Raw genomic sequence first — 25,690 nt, 5'->3', positions numbered from 1 at the left:
AGTGATGCCATCCAGCCATCTCATCCTCTGTCGTCCCCTTCTCCTCCTGCCCCCAATCCCTCCCAGCATCAGAGTCTTTTCCAATCAGTCACCTCTTCGCATGAGGTGGCCAAAGTATTGGAGTTTCAGCTTTAGCATCATTCCTTCCAAAGAACACCCAGGACTGATCTCCTTTAGAATGGACTGGTTGGATCTCCTTGCAGTCCAAGGGACTCTCAAGAGTCTTCTGCAACACCACAGTTCAAAAGCATCAATTCTTCAGCACTCAGCTTTCTTCACAGTCCAACTCTCACATCCAGACATAACTACTGGAAAAACCATAGCCTTGACTAGACGGACCTTTGTTGACAAAGTAACATCTCTGCTTTTTAATATGCTATCTAGGTTGGTCATAACTTTCCTTCCAAGGAGTAAGCGTCTTTTAATTTCATGGCTGCAATCACCATCTGCAGTGATTTTGGAGCCCCCCAAAATAAAGTCTGACACTGTTTCCACTGTTTCCCCATCTGTTTCCCATGTAGAGACCTCCTAACCTGTCTGCTTACAGAATTGTTTACTTGTCTTCCTAAAATCCTTCTGACCTCCCCATTCCCTTCGGACAAGAGTTCCTGTTTCTTTGAATGGCTTACCCGAGAGCCTCTCCACACTCATCTTATGCCATAGTTTCTTTATGTGGTCTCCTTGGGGTTCTGCTTCATTACAACTGCCTGGAGCCCATCCTTGGAGTTGATTATTCAGTACATTTAGAGTAAGGACCAGCCTCTAGTGTCTCAGAACCCTTCAGGTAACTGAGATGTGCTTGCTGGGTGAGCCCTGATCTCTGCTTTTGTTCTGAGGTTCTCAATCTGGCCACACCTTAGCATCGTCTGAGGAGCTTTCGAATATTGAAACCTGGTTCCTTCCCATCCTCAACAATTCCCATTTGGCTTCTGGTTTGGTTGCCAGGTATCTCTATTTTATTTTTTATATTTACCAAAATATCTGCCCTCGTAATTCTGCTCTGTAGCTAGGGTGGGAGAGGGAAATGGCAACCCACTCCAGTATTCCTGCCTGGAGAATTCCAGGGACAGAGGAGCCTGGTGGGCTACAAGTCCATGGGGTTGCAAAGAGTCTGACACAACTAAGTGACTAAACGACCACCACCACACCACCAGCAGCGTTCTTGCCTGGAGAATCCCATGGACAGAGGAGCCTGGTGGGCTACAGTCCATGGGGTCACAGAGAGTCAGATACGACTGAGCAGCTGAACACACAGCTAGAGTGGGGAACCTTTGCATACCAGGGCAGAATCAAGGAGTAGATGTTACAGGAAAACAGAGCCTGATTCTGGAGTGACTTATCCTTTTATGTACAGATCTCCAAGTAGTTGAAAAGCCACTATTCCGTAGGTTATCCTTTTCTCTCCTGACCTTATTTCCTGCTGCCCAAGTCTTCTTCCCGGGTGAAACGTTCATGTTCTTGGACTGCTCACGCCCTGATTGCCCCTCCTGGAATATGTTTGTTTTCTAGTGCACCATTTAAATTGTGATACAGTCAGAATATAACTATGGGCCAACTGGACTAGTCCTTTTATTCAGACAACTTATATGTCTGTTAAAATATCATTAGATCACATTGACTTCGTATTATGATTGACTCACGGTTCACTTAAAGTCAATGAAACTCCCACTGTAGCATAGTGGTTAAGAGCTGGAATTCGGAAAATGAACTTATTAGGGTTGGGGTTCCAATTTCATACCTTTACTACCTGTCTGACCTTGGGTGAATCACAAAATTCTGTGCTTTATTTTCCTCCTCTGTAAAATGGGTATAAAAATAGTGTCTATCTCACAGGATTATGAGGATGAAATGAGTAAATAAATATATGTCAAAGAGTGTCTGGCACACAGTGAAAGTTAGTCACACAGTTGTGTCCAACTCTTTGCGATCCCACCAGGCTCCTCCGTCCATGGAATTCTCCAGGCAAGAGTACTGGAGTGGGTTGCCATTTCCTTCTCCAGGGGATCTTCCTGGCACAGGGATCAAACCTGGGTCTCCTGCATTGCAGACGTTGCTATATAAATATTAGCAATAATCATTAGTTCTTTGGACTGCTCTTAAACCAAGGTTCTTATTTTTCATCTTTCTCTTTCATTTGGATATCACTTAGTGTTTCCACCTTTAGTCTTTTTAGGACCTGGAGTTGGCCTTGGGTGAACTGTGTATGGAGATATTTGATCAGGGTGCCACCCAACCCTCTCTTCTTGATTCTTCCCTTTCATTTACACCAAATCACTGCATTACTAACTCCCTCCCTCAGGCTACATTACAAAGACCCATTAAAATGCATGTATTTTATGTAGAAGGGAAAGTTGAGCTTATCATTTAACAGGACTAATCTGATGACAGAGGCTGAAATCTGATCACATGGACTACAGCCTGTCTAACTCAGTGAAACTAAGCCATGCCCTGTGGGGCCACCCAAGACGGAAGGGTCATGGTGGAGACGTCTGACAGAATGAGGTCCACTGGAGAAGGGGATGGCAAACCACTTCAGTTTTCTTGCCTTGAGAACCCCATGAACAGTATGAAAAGGCAAAATGATAGGATACTGAAAGGGGAATTCCCCGGGTCAGTAGGTGCCCAATATGCTACTGGAGATCAGTGGAGAAATAACTCCAGAAAGAATGAAGGGATGGAGCCAAAGCAAAAACAATACCCAGTTGTGGATGTGACTGGTGATAGAAGTAAGGTCTGATGCTGTAAAGAGTAATATTGCATAGGAACCTGGAATGTCAGGTCCATGAATCAAGGCAAATTGGAAGTGGTCAAACAGGAGATGGCAAGAGTGAACATTGCCATTCTAGGAATCAGCGAATTAAAATGGACTGGAATGGGTGAATTTAACTCAGATGACCATTATATCTACTACTGTGGGCAGGAATCCCTCAGAAGAAAGGCAGTGGCCATCGTGGTCAACAAGAGAGTCCAAAATGCAGTACTTGGATGCAATCTCAAAAATGACAGAATGATCTCTGTTCGTTTCCAAGGCAAACCATTCAGTATCACAGTAATCCAAGCCTATGCCCCAACCAGTAGAACCTGAATGGTTCAACGCTGAAGAACCTGAATGGTTCTATGAAGACCTACAAGACCTTTTAGAACTACCACCCAAAAAAGATGTCCTTTTCATTATAGGGGACTGGAATGCAAAAGTAGGAAGTCAAGAAACACCTGGAGTAACAGGCAAATTTGGCCTTGGAGTACAGAATGAAGCAGGGCAAAGGCTAATAGAGTTCTGCCAAGAGAACGCACTGGTCATGGCAAACACCCTCTTCCAACAACACAAGAGAAGACTCTACACATGGACATCATCAGATGGTCAACACCGAAATCAGATTGATTTTATTCTTTGCAACCAAAGATGGAGAAACTGTATACAGTCAACAAAAACAAGACCGGGAGCTGACTGTGGCTCAGATCATGAACTCCTTATTGCCAAATTCAGACTTAAATTGAAGAAAGTAGGGAAAATCACTAGACCATTCAGGTATGACCTAAATCAAATCCCTAATGATTATACAGTGGAAGTGAGAAATAGATTTAAGGGACTAGATCTGATAGACAGAGTGCCTGATGAGCTATGGACGGAGGTTCGTGACATTGTACAGGAGACAGGGATCAAGACCATCCCCATGGAAAAGAAATGCAAAAAGCAAAATGGCTGTCTGGCGAGGCCTTACAAATAGCTGTGAAAAGAAGAGAAGTGAAAAGCAAAGGAGAAAAGGAAAGATATAAGCATCTGAATGCAGAATTCCAAAGAATAGCAAGGAAAGAGAAGAAAGCCTTCCTCAGCGATCAGTGCACAGAGATAGAGGAAAACAACAGAATGGGAAAGACTAGAGATCTCTTCAAGAAAATTAGAGATACCAAGGGAACATTTCATGCAAAGATGGGCTCGATAAAGGACAGAAATGGTATGGACCTAACAGAAGCAGAAGATATTAAAAAGAGGTGGCAAGAATACACAGAAGAACTGTACAAAAAAGAGCTCATGACCCAGATAATCACAATGGTGTGATCATTCACCTAGAGCCAGACATCCTGGAATGTGAAGTCAAGTGGGCCTTAGAAAGCATCACTAAGAACAAAGCTAGTGGAGGTGATGGAGCTAGATGATGCTGTGAAAGTGCTGCACTCAATATGTCAGCAAACTTGGAAAACTCAGCAGTGGCCACAGGACTGGAAAAGGTCAGTTTTCATTCCAATCCCAAAGAAAGGCAATGCCATAGAATGCTCAAACTACTGCACAATTGCACTCATTTCACACACTAGTAAAGTAATGCTCAAAATTCTCCAAGCCAGGCTTCAGCAATATGTGAACCATGAACTTCCAGATGTTCAAGCTGGTTTTAGAAAAGGCAGAGGAACCAGAGATCAAATTGCCAACATCCGCTGGATCTTGGAAAAAGCAAGAGAGTTCCAGAAAAGCATCTATTTCTGCTTTATTGACTATGCCAAAGCCTTTGACTGTGTGGATCACCATAAACTGTGGAAAATTCTGAGAGATGGGAATACCAGACCACCTGACCTGCCTCTTGAAACAGGTATATGCAGGCCAGGAAGCAACAGTTAGAACTGGACATGGAACGAAACAGACTGGTTCCAAATAGGAAAAGGAGTACGTCAAGGCTGTATACTGTCACCCTGCTTATTTGACTAATATGCAGAGTACATCATGAGAAACGCTGGGCTGGAAGAAGCACAAGCTGGAATCAAGATTGCCAGGAGAAATATCAATAACCTCAGATATGCAGATGACACCACCCTTATGGCAGAAAGTGAAGAGGAACTAAAAAGCCTCTTGATGAAAGTGAAAGAGGAGAGTGAAAAAGTTGGCTTAAAGCTCAACATTCAGAAAACTAAGATCATGGCATCTGGTCCCATCACTTCATGGGAAATAGATGGGGAAACAGTGGAAACAGTGTCAGACTTTATTTTGGGGGGCTCCAAAATCACTGCAGATGGTGATTGCAGCCATGAAATTAAAAGATGCTTACTCCTTGGAAGGAAAGTTATGGCCAACCTAGATAGCATATTCAAAAGCAGAGACATTACTTTGCCAACAAAGGTCCATCTAGTCAAGGCTATGGTTTTTCCTGTGGTCATGTCTGGATGTGAGAGTTGGACTGTGAAGAAAGCTGAGTGCCAAAGAATTGATGCTTTTGAACTGTGGTGTTGGAGAAGACTCTTGAGAGTCCCTTGAACTGCAAGGAGATCCAACCAGTCCATTCTGAAGGAGATCAGTCTTGGGTGTTCATTGGAAGGACTGATGCTGAACTGAAGCTGAAACTCCAGTACTTTGGCCACCTCATGTGAAGAGCTGACTCACTGGAAAAGACCCTGATGCTGGGCGGGATTCGGGGCAGGAGGAGAAGGGGAGGACAGAGGATGAGATGGCTGGATGGCATCACTGACTCAATGGACGTGAGTTTGAGTGAACTCTGGGAGTTGGTGATGGACAGGGAGGCCTGGCGCGCTGTGATTCATGGAGTGGTGAAGAGCTGGACACGACTGAGCGACTGAACTGAACTGAATCTGATGACAGTGGATGAAATGGTTAGAGAGCATCACCAACTGAAAGGATGGGAGTTGTAGCAAACTCAGAGATAGTGAAGGACAGGACGCCTGGTGTGTTGCAGTCCATGGGGTCCCAAAGAGTCGAACACGACTTAGCAACGAAACAACAGTCTGATAATTTAATCTCCTCTTTCCAGGGCATTGAGGAAATGTATTTAGCACATGAAATGCTGATGAAAGGGATGCCATGAGGGGAAGGAAAAATACAGCTGTGAGGTACACCCAACACAGACAGGGAGGCTATACAAAATTTTTTTTTTAAAGGCGAGAGTGGCCCCCCAAATATAAGGTGGTTAATTTTTTCTTGTTGTTTGTTTTGTCTTTTAATTAATTAATTTTTGGCTGTGCTGGATCTTCGTTGCTATGTGAGGACTTTTCTCTAGTTGCAGGGAGCAGGAGCTGTTTGCTAGCTGGGCTGCGTGGGCTACTCATTGCGGTCGCTTTTTTAGTTGCGGAGCACAGGCTCTAGGGCTCGGGGGCTCCAGTAGTTGCGGCACACAGGCTTAGTTGCTCTGAGGCATGTGGAATCTTCCCCAACCAGGGATAAAACCTGTGTTCCCTGCATTGGCAAGCAGACTCTCAACCCCTGGACCACCAGGGAAGTCCCCACTATTTTCTTATTACTTACAGAACAGTCCCTCAAAAGAGGGCTACTTCTCCATTTTACTAAAGGCGAAGCCTGTTCAGTAGTCAAATAATGTTCTCCTCCTCCCATATAGCTGATAAATGACCTTCAGGGTTTTGCACCCAGGCCCATCCAAGGTCAAGTCTCTTGGTCCTTGGCTTCACACCACACAGCTTCAGGGGAGCGTGTCTGGTTGGGGGAGGGGTCATGTGACAAAGTGGGAAGGCCATGTGACATTCAGATTTGGTCTCTGTTGTGGTTTTTATCTGGAGCTCAGACCTGTTCTCAGGCCACTTTAACCATGAACTTCACATTGAGTAACTGACAAAGCACGTCTAGTTGTGTTACTTTCAGTTTAGAGAGAATATATTTGTTCTGCTCTTATTGTTTAATCTGAAATAGTCGCGATCACATGTGCCTATCCCAAATGCAGTATGGGGAATACATCACATTAAAAAAAATTACTTCCATAGCACTGTTAGATTTGAAATAATAAGAGGCCCTGGGAATTGGTAGTTTTCAGAATCTTTTTCTCAAAGGTAGCTGTTTGAGCACTAGATGATCATTAGTGCTTTGGGTTTTGCTTTTAACATCCTAATTGCCCTTCATGGATCAGGGCACTAGGTTTTCCTTCCTTTTCGCTGTTCACATTCCTGGTCGTCTCCACCTCTTACATTTAACTGTAAACCTGATACGTTTTATTCTCCATGTTTCTGGATTTAAATTAGATAACGACACCAAAGTAGTGCTAGTGATAAGACCTTACACATGTCAGGATTTGGAATGGAGAAAAAATCATGTGCTCAGCACAAGAGTCTTGAACTTTTCCAAGAATTAAAATGGGATAATGGACTTCCCTGGAGACTGCCTGCCAATGCAGGGGACACAGGTTTGATCCCTGGTCCAGGAAGATCCTACATGCTGAGCAGCAACTAAGCTTAGTTGCTGAGTGGCAATTGAGGCTGTGCATTGCAACTACTGAAGCCCACTTTCTAGAGTCCAAGAACCGCAACGAGAGGAGCCACCGCAATGAGCAACCCATACACCACAGCTGGAGAGTAGCCCCCACTTGCTTGAACTAGAGAAAGCCCTGTCGCAGCAAGGAAGGCCCAGCACAGCCCAAATAAATAAAGCTGGATAAGAAGAATGAGGGATAGTAGAATTTGGGGGGTTGCATGTACTTCAGAGTGTCATTAAAACTGTTCTTTCCCTCACTTCTCCAAGCTCTGCTGCTGCTGCTAAGTCGCTTCAGTCGTGTCCGACTCTGTGCGACCCCACAGATGGCAGCCCACCAGGCTCCCTGTCCCTGGGATTCTTTAGGCAAGAACACTGGAGTGGGTTGCCATTTCCTTCTCCAATGCATGAAAGTGAAAAGTGAAAGTGAGGTCATTCAGTCGTGTCCGTCTCCAAGCTTTACTCCCCAGTAATTTAGTAGTACTTCTTTCTTATAATCAGTTTTGCCCACATTAGTAGGGAACTATAATTCAAATTCTCTTATATCTCAATGTCCTTTTTTTTTTTTTTTGCAAGGAAGTGTTGGTTTCTAACTTTAAAACAAATATTTTATTGTTATCTATAATTGAATATATTTGATTATTACAGTGAGGTTAGTTCAGATTGGGCACTCAAGTGTTTAATATTTTGTCTTTTTAGGAAACCAAAACTGGGTGTCTGTATACATATCTTATTGTGAAGGCAAATGTCTAGTCTTTTTAAAAAAAAATTAGTCTATTATTTTTGGTTGTGCTGGGTCGTGGCTGCTCAGAGGCTTTCTCTAGTTACAGCAAGTAGGGGCTACTCTTCCTTGCGATGCTTGGGCTTCTCGTTGCAGAGCATGGGATCGAGGGCTCACAGACTTCAGTGCTGCAGCACACAGGCTCAGCAGTTTCAGCTCCCAGGCTGTAGACTGCAGGCTTGGTAATTATGACACACAGGCTTAGTTGCTCTGCAGCATGTGGGATCTTCCCGGGTCGGGGATCGAACCCATGTTCTCTGCATTGGCAGGCAGATTCTTATCCACTGTGCCACTGGGGAAGTCCCCAACATCTAGTCTTAAACTTTATAAAGGGACTGTTTGGATTTGTAAGCGACGAAATCACATATTTACTATCCAAGTGTACTTATTTTGAATTATTTTATTTTTTTGGTCACACCATGCAGCACATGGAATCTGAGTTCCCTAGTCAGAGGTCAAACCCATGCCGCCTGTGTTGGAAGTAGTATAGAGTCTTAACTACTGGTCCGCCAGGAAGTCCCAACATGATTACTTTATAGTCTTGTAAAAATGTCTTCTCAAAAGGACTGGTTTCTATAGACCTTAGTACCATTTGCTGCTGCTGCTGCTAAGTCCCTTCAGTCGTGTCCGACTCTTCGCAACCCATGGACTGCAGCCCACCAGGCTCCTGCGTCCATTGGACTTTCCAGGCAAGAGTACTGGAGTGGGGTGCCATTGCCTTCTCCGTAGTACCATTTATATGCTACTTTTTACTTGGGTTGCCTGAGTCACTGGGCCTTTCCTGACAGCAAAGAGGAGCTTAGTGTAGACAACAGATAAAATACAAGTATGAATAAATATGCTGTTTTAAAGGTAGATGTTTCTAATACAGAGTATGGCTAACATCCAAAGAAAAATCTTGTGACGCACTGCAAGGTGGAACAGAAACTATCTTTAGATCTCTGTATGTTCTGGGTGTTTGTAGACACCTGGTTTTCCTCTCTCTCCTCACTTTCACCCCGATTCATTCACCCCTTGTCGTAAATCCACTGGTGCATGGATGCAAAGAACAGGTGTTAATTTTAAACATATATTTTATGAAATGATCTAATGAAGCCTTTTTTAAGTGGTCTTGACTTGTGGTTCTCAGTACATCCCTTGGTTTCTTTAGATCGAAGTACGTAAATGAAAACTGTGACTTAGTGGATGAATCTTTTCAGCGATCTTTACAGTAATAAGTTCCCCATTAGAAGTGGTTGTTTGCCTTTTGACTTGTTGGTAAATTATCCCCAAGAGGCTGAGAAATTCCTGTTCTGAAAAGTCCAGAAAGCCTTTGGTGACTTGCTGTTTCATTTTTATTGTTCTTTTCTCTTCGGTTGTAGAAAACAGGATCAAACTTACCTTTCCTTCATCTGCTAACGTTTGATATATGTGGACCTTGAACAGAGTTAAGTCCTGGAGAGGGACTTTTCTGGTGGTCCCATGGCTAAGACTCCGACCTCTCAGTGCAGGGGGGCCTGGGTTTGATTCCTGGCCACGGAACTAAGACTCCACATGCCCCTGCAACTAAAGATCCCTTGTGCCACAACTGAGACCCAGCACAGCCAAATAAATGTTTTTTTTAAAAAAAAAACACACCTAAAGAGAATTAGAGAATGTATTGCCCTAAGCCAGCCACTGTATAGAATGAATTGTCTTCTCTCCTCTGCCAGGAGTGGTACTGGGCACTCACATTGTTGTGCAAATTTCTCTGATTTGGGGTTCAGTGAAAGTGGTTTTTAAGTCACGTTTAGAATTAGAATCATTCCACAGATAAATACTTTAGCTAGAATTTAGTGAAGTCCTTCAGATTAACTTGCAATTCGAAAAAGCAGAATTGAAATTGTGGAATAAAGTGGACTTGAAAAAAAACTTTTTGCAGTTAAGACAGTTACCACAAAGCTAATTGGCAGTGGTTTCCTAGACAATTTGGCTAATGCTCTTTCTCTTTATATAACATCTATTTGGTTGCATCAAGTCTTAGTCGTGCCACGGGCTGCATCAGGTCGTAGTTACGGCACGTGGGAGTCTTGTTGAGGTGTCTGGGCTTCTCTCTAGTTGCAACTCATGGGCTCAGTCGCCCCAGGGCTCAAACCCAAGTCCCCAGCATTAGAAGGCAGATTCTTAACCACTGGACCACCAGGAAAGTCCTGGCTAGTGATCCGTTGGGGATCCACAGTTCTTATGAAGAACACTTGGCCTGTGCCTCCTATTAGTTAAATATGGTTAGTAGCTAAGCAGCTGCTAAGGAAATCACTGTTTGACCCTTTGCTGAAAATACTACCTGTTCTTTGGCTTTCCTTTAGAAGGATTTTTTTTTTTAAATAGAAGAGAGCTAATACACTATTACCTACACTGATTAGTCTGAGACATAGAACATAACATTAGTCATTTTTGGTCTTTTAATTTTATGGAAAATAAAATAGTTAGCTCATGTCTGGTTTAAAAAATAGCCCAGTTATTGTACTAACTAGCACTAAAATCACTGCAGATGGTGACTGCAGCCATGAAATTAAAAGATGCTTACTCCTTAGACAGAAAGTTATGACCAACCTAGACAGCATATTAAAAGCAGAGACATTACTTTGCCAACAAAGGTCTGTCTAGTCAAGGCTATGGTTTTTCTGCTAGTCCTGTATGGATGTGAGAGTTGGACTATAAAGAGAGCTGAGCATCGAAGAATTGATGCTTTTGAACTGTGGTGTTGGAGAAGACTCTTGAGAGTCCCTTGGACTACAAGGAGATCCAATCAGTCCATCCTAAAGGAAATCAGTCCTGAATATTCATTGGAAGGACTGATGTTCAAGCTGAAACTCCAATACTTTGGCCACCTGATACGATGAGCTGACTCATTTGAAAAGACCCTGATGCTGGGAAGGATTGAAGGTGGGAGGGGAAGGGGACAACAGAGGATGAGATAGTTGGATGGCATCAGTGACTCAATAGACGTAAGTTGGAGTAAACTCCAGGAGTTGTGATGGACAGGGAGGCCTGGCGTGCTGCAGTCCATGGGGTTGCAAGAGTTGGACAGGACTGAGTTATTGAACTGAACTGAACTGAGCACTAACTAAAACCCAAACAACAACAGCAACAAAAACCTTCTGAGTAATGAATTAGAGATGAGTCGGCAAACTTTCAACAATTTGTAATTTTTTAATGATGTAAGAGTTTGAAAATGCAACTATTGAGGCATGAAAGTGAAAAAGTGAAACTGTTAGTCAATTCTGACTCTTTGCGACCCATGGACTGTAACCCGCCAGGCTCCTTCCTCTGTCCATGGAATTCTCCAGGCAAGAATATCGGAGTGGGTAGCCATTCCCTTCCTCAGGGGATCTTCCTGACTCAGGAGTCAAAGCCCAGTCTCCTGCGTTGCAGGCAGATTCTTCACTGTCAGAGCCACCAGGGAAGCCCATGACTCCATGGTTAATCCAGCAGTGAGCAGGGATAGGGGATGCTGCTTCATAGTTTTAATTTGGACCTTCAAGGATCAGACTAATGGCTCTGTGTTTGTATCCACGATCAGCAGTTAGTCTATTTTTTAATTGACTTATAACACAGGAGTTTATTATGAAAAGGTGTCTTTAAGTACTTTATTAGAACCACAGCTTTTGGATTACATAGTCTGTAGTAGTGTCCAGCAAAAATAGAATACAAGTCACGTATGTAGTGTTAAAGTTTCTAGTAGCCACAGTAAAAGAAGTAAGAAGAAATAAATAAAATTCATCTTAATGGGGTATTTCATTTAGGGACTTCGCTGGTGGTCCCATGGTTAGGACTCAGCGCTTTCACTGCAGGGAGCTTGGGTTTGATCTGGGAACTAAGATCCTGCAAGCCATGCAGAGCAACCAAAAGGAAAAAAAAAAAAAAAGGATAGTAGGATAGTAAAACTTAATCCAGTATATCTAGAATATTAACATTTCTATATTAATGAGATATTTTACTTTTGTTTTTGTACTGAGTCTTCAAATCTCAGTGTGTATTTTACAGCCTGTCTGGTTTGAAATGAGCCACATTTTCAAATGCTCAGTAACCACATTCGGCTACCGACTGCTGTATTGAATTATGTAGAGCTACAGTTTTGACATTCACATGAGACAGAAATCTATATAAATTGGCCTAGTACACAGATTTCTATGCAAATCATGTCCTGAGAAACACAAGGCGGATCCTGATGCTTTTAGCCTAGGAGGCAGGCAGATTTTAACTTGGTCCCAATGTGAATATTGTAAGAGTGTTCTAATGGTCTTTGATTTCTTTTTTCTTTTTTAAATTTTATTGGAATATAGTTGACTTACAACTTTGTGTTAGTTTCAGCTCAGTGATTCAGTTATATATATATATATTCATTCTTTTTCAGATCCTTTTCCCATATAGGTTATTACAGAATATTGAATAGAGTTCCCTGTGCTACACAGTAGGTCCTTGTTGGTTATCTATTTTATATATAGTAGTGTGTGTGTGTGAATCATAAACTCCTAATTTATCCCTCTCATCCACATTTGCTCTTTGGTAACCATATGTTTGTTTTTGAAATCTGTGAGTCTTTCTGTTTTGTAAATAAGCTCATTTGTATCATTGTTTTAAAGGTAAATTCCACATGAGTGATATTGTATGATATTTGTCTTTTCTGTCTGACTTACTTCACTTGGCATGGTAATCTCTAGGTCCCTCCATGTTGCTGCAAATGACATTATTTCATCCTTTTTACGGCTGAGTTGTGTTCCATTGTGTGTGTGCGTGCGTGTATCACACACAAATGCCATGTTTTCTTGATCCATTCCTCTGTCGATGGACACTTAGGTTGCTCCCGTGAGTGCAGCAGTGAGCGTTGGGGTGTGTGTATCTTTCTGAAGTAAAGATTTTGTCCGGGTCTACGGCCAGGAGTGAGATTACTGGATCATATGATGGTTCTATGTTTAGTTTTTTAGGGAACCTGCATACTGTTGTTCATAGTGGTTGGAGGCCTTTGATTTCCTATTGAGAGTAAAATTCAGCACGGTCACAATGCTTCAGCAGTAGCATGTGCTTCCTCACTGTTTAGCACACACGTGTGACTGCCCAGGTAGCCTTGCACTGGTACTGTGGCAGGTTAGTCTTGGGGGTGAGCAATGCTTGGGCGGGGGGTGGCGGGCGGGGGAGACTGCAAAGGAATGGTAGCTGAAAATGTTCGAGACATGCCTCAGACACTGGTTTTTATAAAAACCCCAAGCAGTGAGAAAACTTAACTTAGTCTAACGTTGTTGGAAGATTTAGCTTATTTATTAAAAAGAATTAGCCTGATTGGGGCAAGTGCCTCATTCTGACATTCTCATTTCTTTGCTTTACTGAAGTTTTCACCAGTGGAACTTAAGCCTTTGGTACTTAAGTGAGGAAATACCTTAGATCTGTGGTGTAAGTATAAAGCACACATTGGATTTAGAAAACTTTGTATGAAAAGAAGAATGTAATGTATCTCATGAGTAATTTTTGTATGATCACACGTTAAGGTGCTAACATTTTGGTTGACTTAGGTTAAGGAAAATGTATTTTTAAAGTTAATTTTACCTGTTTCTTTTTACTTTTTAAAATATGGCCCCTAGAATATTTAAGATCACCTGTGTGGCTTGCATTACATTTCACTGGATAATGCTGCCTTAGATAGTTATTTGTTGAATGTAAAGACTGCTGGGTGGGGCCAGCCTCTGCTGTCCTGAGTATATGCTTGAAAGCTTGATACATTGACAGTATCTTTGTAGTAGCAAGGGGGTCTGCTGCATCTGTCCCCCCAAGAGAGGGGAGGAGAACAGCAGCACAGCTCCCTGGAATTCTGTAATTTGGGTTTGTTCAGCTTGAGTTGCTCCTTGGCATGTGGAATCTTCCCAGACCAGAGATCGAACCCGTGTCTACTGCATGGGCAGGCGAGTGGACCCCTAGCCACTTGCCCACTAGTGAAGTCCCGCCCAGTTCTTTTTATGAAAGGACCAGTAATTAGGTGCTTCTTCATGCCCTCTCTGAGAAATCAAACACTCTATATATGTGTTTGTATATATTTTATCTCTCAGTAAATGTTCTCACTGTCCCAGAGAACCATGTCAATATACTCTGATCTATACATACCTTAGTCTTTGGCTACTGCTTGTAGTTATCCTTTACAGCTTCTTAAGGTGGTTGTTGTTATGTTAGTCGCTCAATCGTGTCCAACTCTTTACAACCCCATGGACTGTAGCCCACCAGGCTCCTCTGTCCTTGGAATTCTCCAGGCAAGAATACTGGAGTAGCCATTCCCTTCTCCAGGGAATCTTCCCAACCCAGGGGTCAAACCCAGATCTCCTGCATTGCAGGCTGATTCTTTACCGTCTGAGCCACCAGGGAAGCCCAGTTCTTAAGATTACTTGGTCTCTATTGCTATTTCAATGACCCAAGATATTCAGAAAGAGGATTTAAGGTGGTTAGCTGGCTTGCATTCTCCTTCCTGAACATTTCTCTGGGGTATTCATGAACCTGGGGACAACTCGAATGCCTTTTCTTTAGCTTCTCTTCTTTCTCACCCCAGACTGAGAAATTTTAAAAACATAATTACTCTTTTTTGAATGGGAGAACCCCAGGCAGATCCTTGCTGTAGGTTTAAATCTGTAGTCCTTTTTAACTTTTTATTTTATATTGGAGTATAACCGATTAACAGTGTGGTAGTTTCTAAATCCGTAGCCTTGGAATTAGCTCTTTGTCCTCCCTGAACACCCACATCCCACATTTTGGTCTTAGTTCAGGTTTACGGTATTCATATCTCCCAGTCCACCTAAAAGGAGTGCCAACTGGAAAGAAAGGAACTCATATCTTTTGAGCATCTATTGTGTGCTGAGCACTGAGCTGAATGCTCTAGAAATATTATTTCAGTAGCCCAGAGAGCTGGGAATTATAATGTCTGTGTAATAAGAAGAAATGAAATCTGGAAGTGAAGCAGTTTCTCAATTTCACATACCTCTAGGAGATAATGGATTCTAGAACTTGGCATCATGCCCACATTGTCATCTTGGTTTAGAAGAAAGAAGCTGTGATGTGGCCCCAGGGGTAGAGATTTGAATCCATATGTATTGTTCTAAAGTGGGTGGAGCAAGTGAGAGCCTTTCCACAGCACCTTTTATCCCTAAGCACAGACCTGATCCCTATGTTGGATAGATCATTTCCTCTTACTGGGGCTGGTAGTGACCATATGAACCTTTGGTTTGCAGTTGTGACCCCTGATTCCAGCAGAATGGCCCAATGGAATCAGCTCCAGCAGCTGGACACACGGTACTTGGAGCAGCTCCATCAGCTGTACAGTGACAGCTTCCCCATGGAGCTGCGGCAGTTTCTGGCCCCTTGGATCGAGAGTCAAGATTGGTAAGTCCTTCTCAAGAAACTCCCCAAATTGCTAGGCTTTAGTTTGAGTCAAGAGACATGATCTGCTCTAACTTAACTCTTTGCTAACTATTTCATCTTAAAGCTTATAGTTGCAGGTGATGGGGCAAAAGAGATTGGAAAGTAAAGAGGTCATTTTAGTCCTGAAAAGCATTTTTACGTTAGAAAGGCATCTGGAAAGCTGTCTTTTGGCACGCTGAAACATCCTGCTTGATGGTTCAGTTCAGTTGCTCAGTCATGTCCAACTCTTTGTGACCCCATGGACTATACCACCCTAGGCCTCCCTGTCTATCGCCAACTCCCGGAGTTTACTCAAACTCATGTCTACTGAGTCGGTGATGCCATCCAACCATCTCATCCTCTGTTGTCCCCTTCTCCTCCTGCCTTCAATCTTTCCCAGCATCAGGGTCTTTTCAAATGAGTCAGTTCTTCGCAAGATTTGAAATTGAAAGTAAAAACTGTTACTGGTTCAGTCGTGTCTGACTTTGTGACCACATGGGCTGTAGCCTGCCAGGCTCCTCTGTCCATGGAATTCTCCAGGCAAGAATACTGGAGTGGGTTGCCATTCCCTTCTCCAGGGGACCTTCCCGACCCAGGGGTTGAACTCAAGCCTCCCGCATTCCAGGCAGATTCTCTACCATCTGAGCCACCAGGGAAGCCCATTTTAATTTCATTTGCTTGATGAGATTCTCTGCATGTTCTGATGCTTCAGGGACATGCTACAGATAATTTTTTTTTAATCTGAATGAGAATATTGTCATGGATAAAAAAAGGTTTGGGTTTGTACTTCTGATTCCTCTTTCATTAAAGAAAAGAGATACAGAGTTAGAGAAACAGACTCAGTCATAGAGGAGATAGGGGTTCCCTGGTGGCTTAGATGGTAAAGAAATCGCCTGCAATGCAGGAGACCCGGCTTCGTATCCCTGGGTCAGGAAGATCACCTGGAGAGGGAAATGGCAACCCACTTTAGTATTCTCGCCTGGAGAATTCCATGGACAGAGGAGCCTGGCAGGCTACACTCCGTGGGGTCGCAAGAGTTGGACACGACTGAAAGGCTAACCCTTGGTCATAGAGGAGATAATGGTACAGAATCCCAGCAACTCTTTCCTTCACTTTAATGTATTCAGATCCACCTTTTAATTTTGGTTTAATTCAGGCCCATGACCTAGTTTTTCCAGAATTTGATGAGGGGCCAGGGAGGTAATTCAGAGATGTTGGAAATAGGCCATCCTAACCTGGGATTGGTTATTTGCTACTGAAAATCTGACCATAGAGTTGACTGAGAATTTAAAGGAAAACAGCATATCTGATCATTCAAAATTTGATAACTATAGAACTATGACAGTCGCTTAATAGTATCCAAAATAATTGCTGGTAATTTTAAAATCAGTGACTTTTATGATTGCTGAGTAAGATGTATCTAAAATGGTGAGTGGGTTAAAGCTTCAGGTTTGCCTTGTTTTTCCCTCCTTGATGGTGATTTCGGGTGCATGCCTGTGCGTGTGTGAGCGTGTGTATGTGTGTAGGTTTCAGAATCATTCTTTGTCTTTATCTTCCTTTTTCTAGGGCATATGCGGCCAGCAAAGAATCACATGCAACTTTGGTGTTTCATAATCTCTTGGGAGAAATTGACCAACAGTATAGCCGCTTCCTGCAAGAGTCCAATGTTCTCTATCAGCACAATTTGCGAAGAATCAAGCAATTCCTTCAGGTGTGAGGAGAAACTGAACCTGCAGAGAAGGGTTTTAGCTTTCTTTCCTGAAAATGTTTATTTCTCACTTGGTTAATTAATAACCTATCTTGTACTTTAAATCCAAGGAGAAGTTACCAGCCCTTTGAGTATTATTGCTTGAAGTTTACTTGGTTGGTTCATTGAAATAATAATGTGATTTTTATGTTAATTATATTATGTTAGTATGCTAATAACATGATTGTAACAAGTTCAGATGACTAGGAAGATGGCTCTTACTTTTCAGTGTCAAAGGCTTAGACACCGTAGTTGGATACTCCTTGACAAAGTCACCCCCCTGTAAGACCAGGATAACTCACTGTCCAAAGACAGACAACCAAGCCTACTCTCACTGCAGTACTGCTCATCGTGATTGCCTTTCTTCTCCATCACTTCTTCTCCTGCTGTCTGTAGCCAGGCTCTGATGCTCTGTGGTTCCATGCAGTAAATGTAACACTTTCCCTAGTTTGAGGAAGTTAGCTTTAAGTTAGCAAAGTTCGGTCCACATCTCCTGAGCTGCTGCTGATTTTCATTCTCTTTGTCTCCCCACTTACAGAGCAGATACCTTGAGAAGCCAATGGAGATTGCCCGAATTGTGGCCCGTTGCCTGTGGGAAGAGTCCCGCCTCCTCCAAACTGCAGCCACTGCAGCCCAGGTGAGGCCTGGGAAGAAGCAAGCGCTGTTAATATGTGCTTCCTTCACGTGTACGAAGATGTCCTTGCCTTTTGACCTCCATAATCGTGGGTGTTTGGGGGTTTTGTACAGTAAAAATAACTTTCTCAGCATATAAAATGCATTCTCCTTTTTAAGGAAGACTTTATTTAATAAAACATTACAGAAAATTACAAGGAAGAAAGTTTTAAGAAGAACTGAAAGGTCACTGGCTCCTCTGTCCATTTTGTCTTCCCAGGAAACCAACATTAATAGTCTGGAATATAGCCTTTCATAACTGTCTCCAGGCTCCTATATAGGAAACACATGCACACACATTATATTTAAATTGGTGTACTTTTCCACATCTTGCATTCTTTTAATTACATCATGTAAATCCTTCTAAGTCAAGCAGTTTAAAGCTAACTCATTTTATTTGCTGCATAATATTCTGTAGTACATATTTGCTGCATATTCTGTAGTACATAATTTATTATTGTCCCTTCAATAGACTTCATTTCATTCTGTTTTTTTTTCTCCTCCATGAAAAAGACTAGTGCAGTACCTCCCTATATATCTTAATATATTTATGCTGTGTTTTCTCTATTATAGATTTCTAGGCGTGGGATTGTTAGATCAAGGGGTGTGTGTGTGTGTGTGTGTGTGTGTGTGTGTGTAAAATATATAAAATTTTATAGATAGTTCTGGGTTGCTTTCCCCAAACGCTGTAACTGTTCACACTTGCCCCAGGAAGAATGACAATGGACTCTTCTTGGGAGCCAGCCACCTTGGGGGTGGTTTGGGATTGAGTCATTCAGGTTCATATGTATTTCTCTTTATTGTTAAGTTTGAGAATAACCTCCCTAGAGCTAAAGATACAGTTAACTTAGGGAATAGAGATTATATGACCCTACAGGCCCATTGAGGGACCACATATTGATATATGATAGTCATATCCATCTCTCTAGATCATCTAATCTCTTATATATCTATGTGTGTCCTACTGTGTGCTAGTTATTATGACCCCCTGCTCTAGAGGAGGTTGTGGTGTGAAACAGAAAATCAAACAACTTTATAATGCAGTAGATTTTCCAGGCAAGAATACTAGAGTAGGTTGCTATGCCCCCCTCCAGGGGATCATCCTGATCCAGGGGTTGAATTCTCTCCTATGCCTCCTTCATTGGAGGCGGATTCTTTACCACTAGTACCACCTGGGAGGCTAGTAAAAAATATACAAATTATTAAAATATATTTAAAAAGATGAAAAAAGTTGATTTAACCATAAAAAATATATTGAAAAAGACTTTAAAAAATTACACTCTGTATCCCAGCAAAAAACCCAATAGGCCAGATAGTTTAGAAGCTTTAACAAACCTTTGTGGTACAAATTGTTCCATTATCATTAAACTCCTCCAAAGTGTAGGGGAAAAAGAGATGAGATTGAAATAATGCTAATATCAAGACCTAAACTACAGTGTAAATAAAAATTATTTTATGAGGTTGAAATAATGCTAATATCAAGACCTAAAAGACAGAGTAAATTTAAAATGGTTAGGATGTTTTAGGGAGTCTGTTAATGTCATTCATTGAATTAGTAAATTAAAGAAGAAAAATTGTATTTTTGTTAGATGACAAAATTTAGTGTCCATTCTAGATTTTAAAAAGTAAAGAAATTAACAACAAAAAAAGAAAATTTGTCAGAAATATGATACACAATGGTGAGACACTAAAGTAATATTGTTAAAATAGTTACAAGATTGAGGGTGCCTCTTGCCACTGATATTTTTCTGAAAGATCAAGCCAATGTAATAAGACAGAAAAAGGGAGTGTAAATGTTGGAAAGTAACAGACAAACTTTAAATGGAACAAAACAACACAACTATTAGAACTAAGAAGAGTTCAGAAAGGTGATTGTGTTCAAGGTAAATATTTTAAGAATCAGTAGGTCTCATAAATAGTAACAATAACATTTCATTACATGAAGATATAATGGAAGATCAGCTTCATAACAGGAAAAATAAATTACATGGTATGCATATGTTATTTTTTATTTTATTTTATTTTAATTTTCCCCCATCCCCTGCATATGTTATTGATACGTGTGAAAAAATGTCTGGAAGGATATTTGTTATTATAACCCCATGGTCTATAGCCCCCCCAGGTTCCTCTGTCCATGGGATTTCCTAGGCAAGAAAACTGGAGTGTGTTGGCCATTTCTTTCTCTAGAGCAGCATCCTGACCCAGGGATCAAACCCGCCTCTCCTGCATTGACAGACAGATTCTTTACCACTGAGCCACCTGGGAAGCCCCAGAAGGATATGTGCCAAAGCATTGATATTGTTGGTTACAGGAGACTTTCTTATTTTCCCTGAGGGTTTTTTTTGTTTATTTGGCTGATTGGTTTTTTTGGCCATGCTGCCTGTGGGATTTTATTTCCCCAACCAGGGATTGAACCCACACCCTCTGCAGAGAAAGCACAAAGTCCTAACCACTGGACTACCAGGAAATTCCCCTGAGGTGTTTTCTTTAATAACCTCTAATTGGGGAATATTTTTTTCTTTTTCCCTTCTTTAAAAAAAATTATGGTAGCATACACACAACATGAAATTTACCTTCTTAACCATTTTTAAATATATAGTTTCATTAGTGTTAAGTTCATCACATTGTCGTACTTGTCCAGAAATTTGTTTATCTTGCAAAATTAAAATTCTATACCTATTAAACAATAACTTCTCATTCCCCCTGGTATCACCATTCTACTTTCTGTCTCTGTGAATTTGACTGTTCTTTGTTGCTGTTGTTCAGTTGCTAAGTCATGTCCAACCCTTTACGACCCCATGGACTGCAGCATGCCAGGCTTCTGTATCCTTCTCTGTCAAACTCATGTCCATTGAGTTGGTGATACCATTCAGCCATCTCATCCTCTGCTGCCCTCTTCTCCTCCTGCCTTCGATCTTTCCCAGCATCAGGGTCTTTTCCAACAAGTCGGCTCTTCACATCAGGTAGCCAAAGTATTGGAGCGTCATCATCAGTCCTTCCAATTCAGGGTTGACTTCCTTTAGGATTGACTGGTTTGATCTCCTTGCTATCCAAGGGGCTCTCAAGAGTCTTCTCCAGCACCACAGTTCAAAAGCATCAATTATTTGGCACTCAACCTTCTTTATGGTCCAACTCTCACATCCCTGCATGACTGCTGGAATAACCGTAGCTTTGACTGTACAGACCTTTGTTGGCAAAGTGACGTCTCTGTGAATTTGTCTGTCTTAGGTACCTCATTTAAGTGGTAACATACCGTGTGTGCCCTTTTTTACTGGCTTATTTCTCTTAGCATAACATCCTTAAGGTTTATCCATGTTGTAGCATGTTTATCCAGAATTCCTTTCGTTTCAAAGGATGAATACTATTCACTGTGTGGTTATATCACATTGTGTTTATCCAGTGGACACTTGGGCAGCTTCTACCTTTTGGCTATTGTGAGTAATGCTACTGTGAACATGAGTGTGCAATTTTTTTTTTTCTTTTCAAAGACAAAAACGGGGACTTCCCTGGTGATCCAGTGACTAAGACTCCAGGCTCCCAATGCAGGGGGCCCGAGTTCAACCCCTGATCAGGGCACTAGATCCCACATACTGCAACTGAGCATTTGTGTACAACAACAAAAAGATCCAGCGTGCCGCAACTGAGACCACGCTGTGTGCCAAGTCGCTTCAGTCGTGTCCGACTCTTTGTGACCCCATGGATGTGGCCCACCAGGCTCCTCTGTCCATGAGATTCTCAGGCAAGAATACTGGAGTGGGTTGCTGTGCCTCCCCTCCAGGGAATCTTCCCGACCCAGGGATCAAACCTGCGTCTCTTACATTTCCTGCTTTGGCAGGCAGGTTCTTTACCACCAGTGCCACCTGGCAACTAAGACCAGGCACAGCCAAATGAATAATTAAAAAAAAAAAAAAGACAAAAATATAGCAGGAACAAAGAAGAAAGAACATCTAAGTCTAATTGAGAGAACTGGAGAAGGCATCGAGGAGAGAGGAGAGGTCATGTTTGAGCTAAGACTCGAGGCTTATCAGATGAGCATCAGGCAGATGGTAAAGAGAGGCAGAAAGATGATCATGTTCAGACGGAATCAGAAACATACGTATTCTTGGGAGAAGTGTAGAAAGTTCAGCATCTGACTGGGTAAAGGAAGATAAGGTGGTCAGAGAGCCATATCATGAAAATCTATTAGTCATGCCTCAGTTTGGCCTCAGAAGAGCAGTTTTGCCACAGGGGACTTGGGGCCAGACTGCCTGTATGTGAACCCCAGAGCTCCACCACTTGCTGTGTAACCTTAGGCAAACTGCTCTCTTCTCCTGCATTGGGGAAGATAATTGTACTGACTTCATAGAATTAAATTAATTCCTACATGTAAAATGCATAGAACAGGACCTGGCACATGAATGCAAGATAAATGTTAACTGTTTTCTGTTGCTGCTGCCATTATTACCATCAAGTCTGTGCGAAATGGGACCCACTGAAGAATTTTTTTTTTCGGCTGTACCACACAGCATGCAGGATCTTAGGTCCCTAACTCGGGAGCCAACCTGTGCCCTCTGCAGTGGAAGCATGGAGTTTTAACCCCTGTTCCACCAGGGAGGGCCCTCCACTGAAGAATTTTACGTAGAAAGCTGGTATACTCAGATGCAGGTGAGGGGGTAATACTCATCATTCAAGACTCTGAAGTAAGGGAGTTTAGAAGATGGCACTTGTCTGTGCATCACTAGGGTTTGCTGTTTGTGGAGAACTTTTATGTTTGCATTACTGTTCAATAGGATAAAAATAATCAACTTAAGCCAATTTGGATAGAGGCTCTAGCTTACCATGGGAGTTAGAAAAGCAGGAAGTGTCCGAAGGATGTTCCCAATTGTGTTGATCGGGGCTGGCAACCAATACCCGGGGCCCAAATCCAGCCTGCTGTGTTGTTTGTTTTTTTCTTTATTTATTTAAAATTTAAGGCTAATTATAATATTGTGTTGGTTTCTGCCATACATCAACATGGAACAGCCATGAATATACATATGTTCCCTCCCTCTTGAGCTTTCCTCCCACCTCCCATTCCATCCCAGCCCTCTAGGTTGTCACTGAGCCCTAGTTTGACTTCCCTGAGTCATACAGCAAATTCCCACTGGCTATCCATTTTACATATGATAGTGTATATGTGTCCCTGATACTCTCTCCATTCATCCCATCCTCTCCTTCCAATCCCCCTCCCACCCCATGCTGTGTATTTTTGCAAATGAAGTGTTTTTGGAACACAGCCACACGTTCACCTGTGCCCTGTTCATGCCGCAATGGCAGGGCTGCGTATTTACGACAGAGACTGCGTAACCGACAAAGCCAAAAAAAATTTACAGTGTGGCCCTTAGAGAAAAAGTTTGCAGCCCCATGCTACAGAGCTAGCTCAAGCCAGGTCTCACTGTTGTTTCGTCTGTTGACATCGTCTGGCATACTCCCACCTGTCTTTTGTGGGTAAAGCCCTGGGAGACTAGTGGGATGTGGTCCCTTGTCTCCCAAGGCTCATCTATCTAATTGGGTAATAGGTGCACAAACACTTCAAGTGAGAAGAACGTAGAGGAACTTCAGGAAGTTGAATAAGATTTCACAATGGAGCAAAAACATTTGTACTGAGTTTGAAAGTGAATGAGTTCAGGTGTGCCAGTCTGAGTGAGGTGGCACTAGTGGTAAAGAACCTGCCTGCCAATGCAGGAGACATAAGAGACTCGGGTTCGATCCCTGGGACAATCCCCCGGCGGAGGGCATGGCAATCCACTCCAGTATTTTTGCCTGGAGAATTCCATGGACAGAGGAGCCTGGTGGGCTACAGTCCAGAGGGTCACAAAGAGTTGGACACGACTGAAGCAACTTTGCATGCATGCACACAGTTAGGCTGAGTAGACAGGGTGCGGGGAGTCAGTGTGGAAACCTCCTGTGTGCAGAGAAGGATGGGGAGTTTGCGGTGACTGAAGCACAGGGAGCTGTCTGTGCTGGCCTGAGATGCTTATACCTGGAAGCAGTGGGGCACCGTTTCTGTGGGTGATAACTGATCACATCTGTTTTCCTTCTTTAAGTGCAGTACCAATTTAGAAATAGACCTGGGAGGACTTCCTTAGTGATCTAGTAGTTAAGACTCCTCGCTGCTAGTGCAGGGGGCACTGGTTCAATTTCTAGTCAGGGAGTGAAGATCCCACATGCCATGTGACGCAGCCAAAATATACAGAAAAAATTTTCCAGAAAAAGGAACAGACCAGGAAGTTGACTCCAGATGGAACAATCAGCTTTATTGTTGGTAAACAGGACTTGGAAAGCATGACTTGGATGGATGACTGTAGGGGCTTTATTTTTATTTATTTATTTGTGTGTTTAAAAATTTTTTTAAACTTCTTATTTTTATATTGGAGTATTGTTAACAAAGTACAGAAAAGTGATTCAGTTATATGTATGTATGTATGTATGTATATATATATGGGGCTTTTCAGGTGGCTCAGAAGGTAAAGAATCTGCCTGCAATGAGGGAGACCCGGGTTCAATCCCTGGGTTGGGAAGATTCCCCTAGAGAAGAGAATGGCTAACCACTCCAATATTCTTGCCTGGATAATTCCAGGGATAGAGGAACCTGGTGTGCTATAGTCCATGAGGTGGCAAAGAGTTGGACATGACTGAGCAATTAACACTTTGACTTTTCACTTCATACATGTATCCTTTTTCAAGTTCTTTTCCCATTTAAGCTATTACATCATATTCAACAGAGTTCCTTGCACTGTACAGTATGTCCCTGTTGGTTATCCATTGTAAATGTAGCTGCCAATCCCAAACTATTTATTTATATTTAAGTATAGTTGATTTACTGGAGAAGGCAACGGCAAGCCACTTGAGTACTCTTGCCTAGAAAATCTCATGAACGGAGGAGCCTGGTGGGCTGCAGTTCATGGGGTTGCTACTAGTCAGACACGACTGAGCAACTTCACTTTCACTTTTCACTTTCATGCATTGGAGAAGGAAATGGCAACCCACTCCAGTGTTCTTGCCTGGAGAATCCCAGGGACTGGGGAGCCTGGTGGGCTGCCGTTTATGGGGTCGCACAGAGTTGAACATGACTGAAGCGACTTAGCAGCAGCAGCAGCAGCATAGTTGATTTACAGTGTTTCAGATGTATAGCAGAGTAATTCAGTTTCGTCTTCAGATTCTTTTCCATTATAGGTTGTTATAAGATGTTGATTATAGTTCCCTGTGCTGTACAGGAGGTGCTTGTTGTGTAGATGCCTGTTGTCTGAGTCAGGTGTTGGGGTGAGAGACTGGGTTTGCAGGACAGCACTGCTGCAGCCATCCTTTTGGAGCTTTAGAGACCACACGCTGATACCCCCTGAACTCAGACACATAGGCCTCTAGAACTACTTCTAGAAACCAGGCCCTGGCTTCTGCCCTAGGTGTGCCCTGGGAAGGCAAGAGTGGGAGAGGGAGCCACCAGCTTAAGGGCTGGGCCTTCAAAGATCTCTGTGTGGGCAGTCTTTCTCCTGACCTCACTAATTGGATGAGTCACTCATCCTAAAAAGAGTTATGTAAGGGTGGAGGTCGCCTTCCTGGGACTTCTAAGGGAAGTTTATATTCTGTGGGCTTGGACAGGGTCCAGTGGAAAAGGAGAGAATAGTTCCCTCTAACGGTGGCGTGTTTCAATCTACTTTGGAGACTTGTGGTGGCAGTGTGAGAGAGCAGATTGGAAGTGAGAGAGACTAGAGGCAAAGGGATCGACTTTGGGGCTTGACTGGAGCCAGTGGCACCAGCGATCCATTGGAGAGATTACAGAATACAGAGCCAGGAAGATCTGGCAGCTCAGTGTGAGTCAAAGACCACTGAAAAGTTCTCGTTTGGAAAACTGGACTCTCTTTTCTGCCACACTGACTTG

At 42.6% G+C, this 25,690-nt stretch overlaps 1 protein-coding gene across 4 annotated transcripts in view; it reads left to right on the top strand.

Annotated features, from left to right (window-relative positions):
- STAT3 (signal transducer and activator of transcription 3) overlaps nucleotides 1–25,690 on the top strand; it is a 75,013-nt gene that overhangs the window by 27,140 nt on the left and 22,183 nt on the right. For all 4 annotated transcript variants that reach the window (XM_052658139.1, XM_052658138.1, XM_052658136.1 and 1 more), the window contains exons 2-4: nucleotides 15,206–15,356; nucleotides 16,941–17,085; nucleotides 17,660–17,758. In XM_052658139.1, coding sequence (XP_052514099.1) covers nucleotides 15,229–15,356; nucleotides 16,941–17,085; nucleotides 17,660–17,758 — 372 coding nt within the window. In that variant the 5' untranslated portion in view covers nucleotides 15,206–15,228. The remainder of the gene's footprint in view (nucleotides 1–15,205; nucleotides 15,357–16,940; nucleotides 17,086–17,659; nucleotides 17,759–25,690) is intronic.

This window comes from Budorcas taxicolor, chromosome 19 (assembly GCF_023091745.1).
Source record: "Budorcas taxicolor isolate Tak-1 chromosome 19, Takin1.1, whole genome shotgun sequence".
Taxonomy (NCBI): Eukaryota; Metazoa; Chordata; class Mammalia; order Artiodactyla; family Bovidae; genus Budorcas; species Budorcas taxicolor.
Note: the sequence above shows the minus strand (reverse complement) of the source record. Positions and strands in the feature narration are given on the sequence as shown.